Source organism: Halyomorpha halys, unplaced genomic scaffold (genome assembly GCF_000696795.3).
Source record: "Halyomorpha halys isolate HHAL.00 unplaced genomic scaffold, Hhal_1.1 Scaffold20.1, whole genome shotgun sequence".
Classification (NCBI taxonomy): Eukaryota; Metazoa; Arthropoda; class Insecta; order Hemiptera; family Pentatomidae; genus Halyomorpha; species Halyomorpha halys.
In genome coordinates, this window is record NW_027110474.1 from 1,027,644 (window position 1) to 1,038,523 (window position 10,880).

General features: G+C 32.1%; 1 protein-coding gene across 4 annotated transcripts in view; it reads left to right on the forward strand.

Moving 5' to 3' along the window:
- Positions 1–10,880, forward strand: part of spn-F (Protein spindle-F) — a 19,830-nt gene that overhangs the window by 3,140 nt on the left and 5,810 nt on the right. For all 4 annotated transcript variants that reach the window (XM_014421831.3, XM_014421822.3, XM_067048658.1 and 1 more), the window contains exons 3-4: positions 1,446–1,653; positions 1,928–2,215. In XM_014421831.3, the coding sequence (XP_014277317.1) occupies positions 1,446–1,653; positions 1,928–2,215 (496 nt within the window). The remainder of the gene's footprint in view (positions 1–1,445; positions 1,654–1,927; positions 2,216–10,880) is intronic.

The following is a 10,880-nucleotide window of genomic DNA, read 5'->3' on the forward strand; positions in this document are numbered from 1 at the left end:
ATTCAGATTCTTTTTTATTTTATTTTTTATATTTTTTAAAATTATTACAATATATATGTGTATAATATGTGATTATACATGCCAATAAAAAAAAAGCTTTTTTTGTAATAGTTTTTCAAACATTGTGACTTACCTACACTCAGGGATGTTTAATATTAAATATCTCAGAAGGAATGTGGTTTAATAATACAAAATTTTCAGAAATTATTTTTTTGCTGCATTGTAATCAGTGATTGAAATCTTATCACTAATATATATTTTTTTTTCAGTTAAGCAATTTTAAATATGTCTAAAATTTAAAGAAGCATTAATTAGTAGTACATATCTCAGAAGAGACATACTTTAAAAGTAAAAAGTTTTCAGCAAGTATTTTCTAATTGTGATAATCCAAAAACTATTTTTTACAGCATATTGTAATGTTCAGTATCACTATTTTATTGTTTACTAGGTTACTTCTATTAGATTTCAACCAAATTAAATTTGGGTTATTTTGAAAAATAAACGGATCCAATAACCAAAAAAAAATCTGACTTTATACATATCATGCTATTTATTTATCATTCTCCATTTTAGTAAATAATATGTAAAACAGATTACAGCAAATAATTACTGTACATACATAATTAAATCCAATAACAATGCAGATAGTAATAACCTACTTTTTTTTTTTTTTATATTATCAATGTCCTTAGATACAAATTAATCTAATAAATGAACTTAAAGAATTTTTTGTTGTAAATAATTTCAATTATAAAATATATATAAGACTAAAATTTCTTTTTCCATTTAATTTAATTAACATTTTCTAAAGTTAACCTACTACCACTGGCATGAAGTTGCGTTAATTAGTTGAAACATAAAATTTCTCCAGGCCAACTAGGTAGTACCCTCAAGTTCCCCATCATGCACTACATTGGTTACTGCATTAAGGTAACTGTAAAAGTGTGAAAGATATGGAGTTAGTGGTTGATCTGGAGAACTTTTATACTCTTACTAATTAATACAACTTCATCCCCATGGAAGTGGATTAACTACATCATCATTATTCAGTTAACTTAAGAAAACGTTTATTAAAGGAGATGACTATTTTCCTATGTTAATTATATTTTCGTAAAAACTTTAAGTATTAGCTCCAGAATTTAGCTCAGAACTAGTTTAATTTCTGGCTAATTGGTTTTTTAGTCTCAGCTTAAATCAAAGACCACTTTAACTGTTGATGCACCCACTAATTCTTATAATATTGTATAAAAAAAAAAAAAAAAAGTTTGCCTCCAGCAGTCATCTAAAATTCTATCACTTCTTGAATATATCTGCAAACATTTGATAAAATTTCCTTTATGTACTCACCAAAAATGTGATGTTGGCCTTAAATTATTGCTATTTTATAATTAAAGTTCAATTTAAATATAAATTGTCACTCATTTATTAATACTATTATTGTTCAGGTTTCTGATACAAAGTCAGGTGACATGAGTTTAAAAGAATGTGAGTTCACTTTGGATATCGACGTTGATGAAGAAAATGGAGTTTATGAAGGGCTTGTAATAGAAATAAAAAGGATTTTAGAGAAGTTGAGGAATGAAAAAATAGTTTTAAAGCAACAACAAGAAGGTCTCAAATCTGCTTTGGAAATAATAGCAAAATTTATTAAAGGTAAATTACTATAAAAAAACATTTTTGTTTGATCTGTTATTGATGTGTAATTTATTCCTAGATAAATATCTATTTAATTATCCCCCAATTCTTGAATGAAATAGTATATTGATATCTAAACTAATATTATTAAATATTGTTATCTTAATATTAAATGCCCTTTATTTGAAATCTTTTTAAAGGTGGTAGGTATGTCTTTTACCTTTTTTCCCATTGTATATGAGATTTATGTTATTCAGCCACATGTAGTTCCTTATAACCTTTTTTTTTTAAGATAAGCAAACGTGCAAGAACTGCATGATATTAAAAGAAGAATTAGAAAATTTGAAAACTTCTACAAAAGAAGCTGATATACCTGTAAGCAATCATCAAGAAGAAAGCTTTGATTCAAATCTAAGGAGGGAGCCAAACTTTAACATTTCTAGAACCAAAGAAAATACTTTTGAAGATCGTATATGTCCATTGTGTACAAAATTTTATCCAAAATCCACACCGTTTGATGAGTTTAATGAACACGTGTTAAGTCATTTTGTCGAAGAACCTGACGAGGATTCATTAATGAGTAATTATGAAATTTTAGCATAGTTATTAGTCTATTACTAAAATATTTAAATTGATTAGAAGATCCCTTATTAAGATTTATGTGATAATTTAATTTTTTCATATTTAGTTAATTATATTAAAATTGTTTACTCCTTTTTACTTTCACTAGCCTATATGTAGAATATTAGTAAGAGAAAGTACTGAGATCATGAAAAATTTGGTTGTTGGAAGTTTTTGACGGAAATACATGTTTTGAGGTCCCCTGTTTTATCGAGTTCAAAAAACCTGGTTTTGCAAAATGGTGTGTCTGTGAATAGACTAGCTCCTCAAAAATGAAAATTCGTATGAAACTGAGTTACATATTTAAGGTCGGTATATACCTGAGATTGTGATGGCAACCTTTTCAATAAAATTGACCTTCCGTAAGTCCCATTTTATAGAATTTTCACCGTTTTTCGATTTTCTCCAAAATGGTGCTAACAATGTTGATTAAATTCAATGAATAAATGAGAAATTAATTGGTCTTTAATACCATTGAAATAGACTGAGAGGACTTAAATGCTGAATTTTAAAAAATCTCCTGGTAAAGTACCTTTATTTTGTCAATTTGAGAAAAATGAACAGTTCCATTTTCAGTAATAATAAACAATGCAATAATACAAAATATTAAAGAAGTTTATGAATAACTAAAGGATAAAAAAGGAAAAAATAAATTTGATTCGAACAGGAAATGCTGAGATCGCACAATCTTTGCCGATTGCATAACTGCTTCATTATCTTTTGTTAATTTATTGTATTCTTGGCAGGAATAAAATTTATATTTGTTATTTCCATCTCGAGAAACCATAAAATATAACTTTTATAGCAACAGAAAAATAAAAAATTTTGTTCATAATTTAATTTATTTTCGAAAACCACAAAAATAGCGATAACTCCAACATGAACTCTCTGACCTATATAAAACTTGGGAAGGTAAGTAGGCTAGTTTGTGAAAGTAGTGTGATGCACAACACCACTGCACCAGATTGTTTTATTATTATATCATTAAAAGTAATCATCCATTAACTATAGTCCTGAATAAGTACACATATATAAACAAAAATTAAGTGTATATAAGGATAGCATGATTTGTGAAATTATAAAACTCTGATTACTGTTATTTCAGAAATATTCTGTAAAGACATTTTTTTTTTCTTCTATTTATATATCGCTCTAATAAATCAATTTACAGAATAACAGATTGGAAATATTGATAAAAATATTTACTTGTATTTCTTTTCAGGTCATTAGATCATCGATTGGTTCTTATGCAATCATTATCTCTTGATATTAACGTTAACTTTAAGTATAACTTTTTTAATAATTAAAGAATGATCGATTACTTTCTTGGCATACTCATAACATACTTTTTTTAATTTAAAATATTTAAAAAATACTATTTTGTTTGGCTTCATTTCAAAATATTTTATTACATGAAGTTGTAAACTTGTGATGAGTTTTAGATGAACATTGATTTATTTTGTCAGGGATTAGAATTCTATTCAATCATCATATAACTGCCATATGTTTTAAGATGAAATTAAATTTTATTTATTTTATATTCAAATACATTAAAGATCAAAATATATCAAATCAAAATAACGGTAATTGATTTCTTGTTTTGAACCAGTAATCATTATTACAACTTATATTATATTTATAAAAACAATGTTTAAGAAATGCCATCAGTTGTTTATAAGTTTAGGATTAAATTTGTCTTAAATTTAAAATTATTCAATGAGAAAAGTTTATTAAAAATGGAAAATATAGAAAAAATGTAAAGAACTCATAAATACTTATTGTATTAATAGTATTTTCATCAATTAGTTTATCTGTAAGATGTTAATATTCAAATGTATCAATTTCCAGTGCCTGTGATCACTTAAATGTTTGCCTTGATGTGATAAAACAAAAACTAATCACTGTCACAATTTCTTACTAATGCAAAGTTATTCCAATCTATTTTTTGTAAAAAAATAATATAGATAGTTTATTAATTTTACATATATACTAAGAGGAGGTTTATTGTGATTTTATATAGATAATATTGTTAATTTATTTTTAAAATCTTTTTATGTATTGTTAATATTTATTATTAGTCTACAAATTATTTAGGTTATATAGCATATTATATTTCATTTATTAAGACTACCAATTATTTTCAATTATTTCTTCAAAACTAAGCACTAGAATGGATTCCTCCTTCTATGAGTTATGTTTATCGAATTAGTTAATGAGCTTTGACATTAAGCTAAGAGAATCGCCTAGTCGTTTTCTAGTTCACCAAATATCTTTAAAAATTAAAATATTATATGTTAACAACCAGTAAATCTTATTTCTTAACCAAATTTGTTTAAAATACACAAATATGTGAATATATGAAATATATATAATGATATATTATTACACATACTAAAACAATGTCTATATTGGCTTTTTCTGTTATATTTTCTCCTAACTGATCGCCAACAAATTATTATAGCAGTTTGGCATGCATCACTGATTTTTTTCTCCAGTTTCCTTACCTTTTTAAATTCCTATCATATTTTTTGTTATGTTATTTCTATACCCAAAGTATAAGTGAAGTTCTTGGTGTAAGAATATGACCAGCCACATGATGTAAATTTCATTAGAACAGTTTCAAAAATGTATGCAATTCTTATTTAAAGTGTTCCTTGGTGCATATATCACAGTGTTATTTGTAAATAAGTTGGAATTATTGAATTAGACAAACTAACACATCAAATAGATTTATAGAGAAACAATGAACATTTTCCACAAAAAAATTATCATCTTCAAAATTGTGGCTTGTCACATTCTTATTCCAAGCCATTCAATTTAAAAGTATTTTATATAAATGTTTTACAAAATTCATAGTAGGTGAATCCATGATAGTGGTTATGTTCCAATTCCATTTCTATAAATATATCCTAATTTTTTTAATAAATTCCATTATTACTTGAGTAAGTAGTCCATAATTCAATAAGTAGGAATAGATTATACTTGTTGTCTTTCATATATGTGAGGTGTATTAAATACATCTTACCAAAGAATATTTGTATTTGTATAATCTTGAAATTTAAAGAATTTTTTTTATGTACATTAAATAAAAGTCAAGTTTAGTAAAAAGCACAGAGAAAATTAATTAATTAAAAGAATAAATGTATTTTAATTTGTATTATGTTAAATTAAATAATAAAACATATCTTGTATACATCACTTTTAAAATACATTTTTTTTATGAGTATGGTTTTTACTTTGAAGTCTTTAAGGATTTTATAACCAGGAAATAAATTAAAATTTTTAATAGAAAGTATCATTTCTCTGTACAGAAATATATATGATTGTATATTTATTTATATTTATCAGAACCCATATTGATGCCTATGAATATTAACACTTGGTATACAAGCTATGAAGTTATTCTGTCCCACGCATCAATATATGTAAATCTACAGAAAGCTCCTTGTATATATGCATATAGACATAAGAAGAGTGAAGTTATCAGATAGAAGTGTCTTGAATTATACTGGGGGAAAAAGATTTCTACTACAACCTTAAGTTTCAATATTAATCATTGCTACAAAATCAGTTTATATATCCTAGTATAGATACGATGATATTAGGAATGTTCCCGAGAGGTCAGTCAATATGCTTAGGCAAACATCACCTTCGCTGTGGAGTGAACTGTAAGTGAAAGTTGTTCCTAATTCTTTAAATGTGGCATTTGGACATAAACTTAACTGCGTAACTATTTGTCTTATTCACTGACAGTTTCCCCAACCATTTTCTTATGTATAAACATCCACAATTAACTACTAACTCATTATTAAATTATTGTTGGTACAGAGTCGGGGTGGTAGTCCAAAATGATGCAAAAATAATAGAAAAAATATTTATTAGTGACGGATGTTTTACTCCACTTTACAGGAATGAGTCCAGAAATTAGAATGAGAAGATTCTAGGAAAAAAGAGAAAAGGGGGAAAATGTCACATGCACCCCTTCATTCACAACTCACTTTCAATTACCTCTGTTAGAGGAAGATTGAATTGTATCAATAGATTTTCTATTCTATGGTGTGCGATTATTAACCGGATCTTACAGAAGGCCTCAAGGTTATGTTAAATCATTCTCAATGTTACTGATGTTCGAAGATGGGTAGGATATACTAGCAGTTACTGAAAGGCCATTAGTCTTTCGACGTTACCATAACGATGAGGGAACCACACACTGTAAAGGGAACCCAATACAGGCAGTCGGAATGACAGTCATCATTCAAAGCCACACTGATTCAATCATGAAGGCTCTGTACACAAGATACTGAAATGTGTAATGCCTCTTTAGATTCATTATAAACAAAACTTTTAGTTTAGTCATTATTTTGACAATTGCTTGGAAGAATAAATTAAAACCATGATATGAATAAGATACTCTCAGCCTCCTCTCCACTTCAAATTCTGAACAATTGGACCTAATTCCAGCCTTGCCTGGACAGGAGTACAATATAATCAACCTTAATGTCCAGGGATTCCAATATTGAATTTATTTGTGCTCTTCCAAGTTGGAAATGCCTGCAACAATTATAAGTTATGAAATAACATGTGATCTTGCTTAAAATTATTACTATTTAATGAGCTTTGGCTCTCCTCCTTATGTATTGTAATTCTTTTGTAAATTAACACTACAGGAAGGAGGGTAAGATAAAAAAAAAGTAAATGGGACTTAGGCACAATCTGGGAAACAGTTTCTCTTTTCATTATTATTCTGAGGTTCTTACTAAAACCACAGTGTATGTTGCCTACTAAGTGGCCATTAAGTTTAATATTGCTTAAAATTTGAAACTTATGATATTGAGATATCCCATATATTAACCTAGGAGAGATTTAGCCTTGGGCATTTTGCTTATATTGGGAAATTAATGTCTATATTTTCCTAGAATTTTATCTGTTTTGTTTAGACTTTTGTTTACCTTCCGTTAACCCTTTGATGTTATTTTCGCTTGTTTATGTTACTCCCTCTTTTATATTGCCATCTATTCTCAATTCAGTTTTACTCTGGCATCCTCGCAACGGTAAAACTGAGCATTTCTCTCACCAGTACACTCCTAGCGTGACATCTTTATCTCATTTGATAATTTTGTTCACCCGCAGTATAGGACTTCAATGGGAGTCGGCCGAAAAAAAACATTTTTTTTTCCCACCTAGAAACCTCCTGCGTTTCTTGTGGTAACATCGATAGACTGGTGGCTTTTCATTTACTAGTGATAAAGTCTATCCTACCCATCTTCGTACATCAGAAACTTTGAGAATGATGTAACATAACCTTGAGGCCTTCTTTTTATTCTGCATGCAGGGGAGCTTAGTGGCCCTTCTTTGCCATCTGCTGCAACCTGTCTACTAAACCAAGTCCCATAAGCAGCGACATGAACTGATTAAAACAGCTCTCATTCCTGTGAAATAAGTAAATACCAATCATTTTTTGGACTGTTTTTTTTTCTAATATCAGAAAAGAAAAAAAATTATGCAGTATGTGATAATTAAAAGTGTAAGGGCATTCAGTTGTAAGTTCTCACTTGGTCATTGGTTTTATCAGCTCTGCTCTCCTAGATTGTGCCAAAATCTTATTATCTTACCCTCTTATAGTATTTTATTTTTCTTCCGGCAAAGAAGCACCGTGGCCACTGAGGGCCTTCTGTACGCCGTCCCTCCTCTGCTCAAAACAGGCCAATTGCCTTTGCAAATCTGGACACTGTATAAGGATCCACTGTCTCGCAAAGTTTGGGGTCCAAGATACAATCCTTACTGAAGATGAGGAATCGTGTTCTTGCCACTACATCACATCTGCAAATGATGTGGTAAGCAGTCTCTTCATCCTTCCTGCAGATAGGGGACTATATCAATCTCATTTTATAGAGATGCTTATTTAGCTGACAGTGTCCTGTATATAGACCTGTCACTCATCTTAAAATATTCCTATCCATATTAAGAAGACTGAGACTAATCCCACATATGGGTTCAGGTGTAAAAGGAGCGGACTCAGTTCCTTTCCTTGCTAGGTAGTCCGCTCGCTCATTACCTTTAATGCCTTTATATCCAGGCACCCATTCCACCCGCACTTTGTTGGCCAAGGAGAGAAAGTTCAAGTTAGCCTTACACTCCTCCACCAATTTAGAGCGGGTTACATAGTTATCCAGCGCATAGATGGCTGCCTGACTGTCCGTGTAAATCGTAATTAGTCTTTCTCTCATGCCGTCTTTTATCAAATTCTGGACACAGACATATATTGCAAACACCTCAGCCTGGAATACTGTGGTGTGTTTTCCTAACGAGAGGGAGTCTTGATTAGGCATGTCCATCCTCCATATTCCTGCTCCAGATCCTTGTTTCATTAAGGATCCGTCTGTGTAGCAGTTTATCTCATTACACAGCTTGTGTGGGGTAGACCCTTCAATCCTTACACTATAGTAAGTGTTCTTGTATATCTTCACCTGATGATCAGAATGCATAGCCAGCATCCCGTCTTCATTGATCCTCCTGAACAGTCTGCCATGTCCCTCATAATTAGGGAATGGTAGTTCGTTCCTAAATTCACAAGCCTATGTGCAGAGCTAAGGGCTTGAGCTTCAACCTCTATATGAAGAGATTTAATGTTCAAAAGAACCTCCATTGCTGCAGAAGGAGTAGTGCTTATGGCACCTGTTATCATGAGGCATGCCAGTCTCTGAAGTTTCCCAGCCAGCCCATCCACCATCTTCCTCAAGGCCCCGTTGGAATGGCCTCTTCATAGGGGAGGTAACCAGAGGCAAATGTCACCTCCCTATGGGTTCTCTCTTTGAGGGCAAACTTCGCTGCTGCCAAGTCCCTGAAACATAAGTGCCAAAGAGGCTGCATCTTGAGTTTATTCTTATACAGGATACAGGTCCTGGCATGCATTAGCACAGAAATAATGCTGTACCCCCGCATGTCAAGTCCGCTGATCCTACCTATAAATAAGTAAGGTTCTTGAATTAGAATAATATCAATATCCTTACCCTTAAAATACTGCTGAAGAACATTTCAACCACCAATGCAGTGATGCAGGTTCACTTACTGCAGTCTCATCCTCTTCTTTAGTCCTCAGCTGCCGGCGGCCTTTCACTACCTCTCCCCCCCCCCGGCGGGGACAGCGAGACACCACCACCCCCGGTCCCGTCCTCATCGGAGGCCCCAAGAGCAGTGGCCTTCTCAGCCCCCATCCCGGACGCGTCCCCAGCAGCCAGACCTCCAGGATCGCTCTCAACCGTCAGCCTTTTGAGTCCACCAACATCCCGTCCTCCAGATCCAGCCATGGTCAGCCTCCCCAGTTGCCCCGCTCTAGTGCGATGGGCCGCCACCCCACTCACGCCAGCGCGAGAGGTCGAAGCGGCACTCTCCACATCCATGGGTTCACCAGCCCCTCTCTCTTCCCTTGGTGGAGGTCTCCTCCCGGTGTGTATCTTCACAAAGGCCTTCTTGAAATTATAATTCATCAGGAAACCTCTGCCTTCCAAGAAGCGTTGGCTGCTTTCCAGGATCTTAAAAAACCCGTAAAAGCCAGCCTCCTCTTCCTTGATGCCGACCAGCGTCCATCTCTCAACATCGGGTATCCTAGAGTTTTGGCAACCAATTCTCCGGAGGAGAATTTCTGCCTCAACTCGCTCACCAGGGAAGAAGAATCCCTCCCTGGTGGTCCTTTGGAGCTCATCAACGTTGCCGGCGTCCAAGGTGATATTGTCACCTCTTGTAGTGTTAATTTACTACACAATACATACAATTATACAAGATAAAAAGATATACGTATACAATGACGATAGTTATCTCTTAGAAAAGGGGTCCCGTTCTTTTTTTTGTCGTCCGGTTTTTATCAATTTTTCGCAACTTGCCGTCATGGAATAGAACAAATGCATTGATATACGACCCCATACCCTCAGTTTCAATGTTTTTAAACATCTAGTTTATTGTAGAGAGTCATCATTCATTAATAAGAACTAGGTAGGTCATTGCAACGAGTGGCAAAGAGCGATTTATCAATGATTGGTCATTGATTCGTTGTAATATACACAGTTTAGGTATTCCTATGTTGATTCCATATTTTAAAAATCAAAATCATCATTACTGAATTAGATATTTTTTTTTTTTTTACACGAAAGAAACATCTGTTGTTATAATTTGTGAAGGTTCCTGTTTGCATTATGTTTCATTACTTTTTAACTGCAAAGATATTTCTTTGTTTAAACAGGTATACTCTATATAGTTCGGTTGCCCTTCTTGTGGGTTGCTGTAATCATATATTGATATCTCTTAATTTTTACTTGCGTGAAGTAGATTTTTTACGCCTAATACATTTTCACCTTGCTGAGTGTGTTCCTATAATCTTCACAATAACATATTCAATGATAGCGATTCTCTCTGTCATGCTCATTTCCTTCAAGGTAAGGTGCATAAATTCATAAAAAAAAAAAAGATCTATTATTTGTGTTCGGTATATGTTTTAATTGTTTCGTTTACCAAAAGACGACTTAACTTAAAGGAAATATAAGCGGGTATGGGCTTGTCTAAAGCTTCAAAGAATTGGAAAATTACATGATTACTCATTACTGTTTATTTTTGGCTCGTCTGTTTGTTAA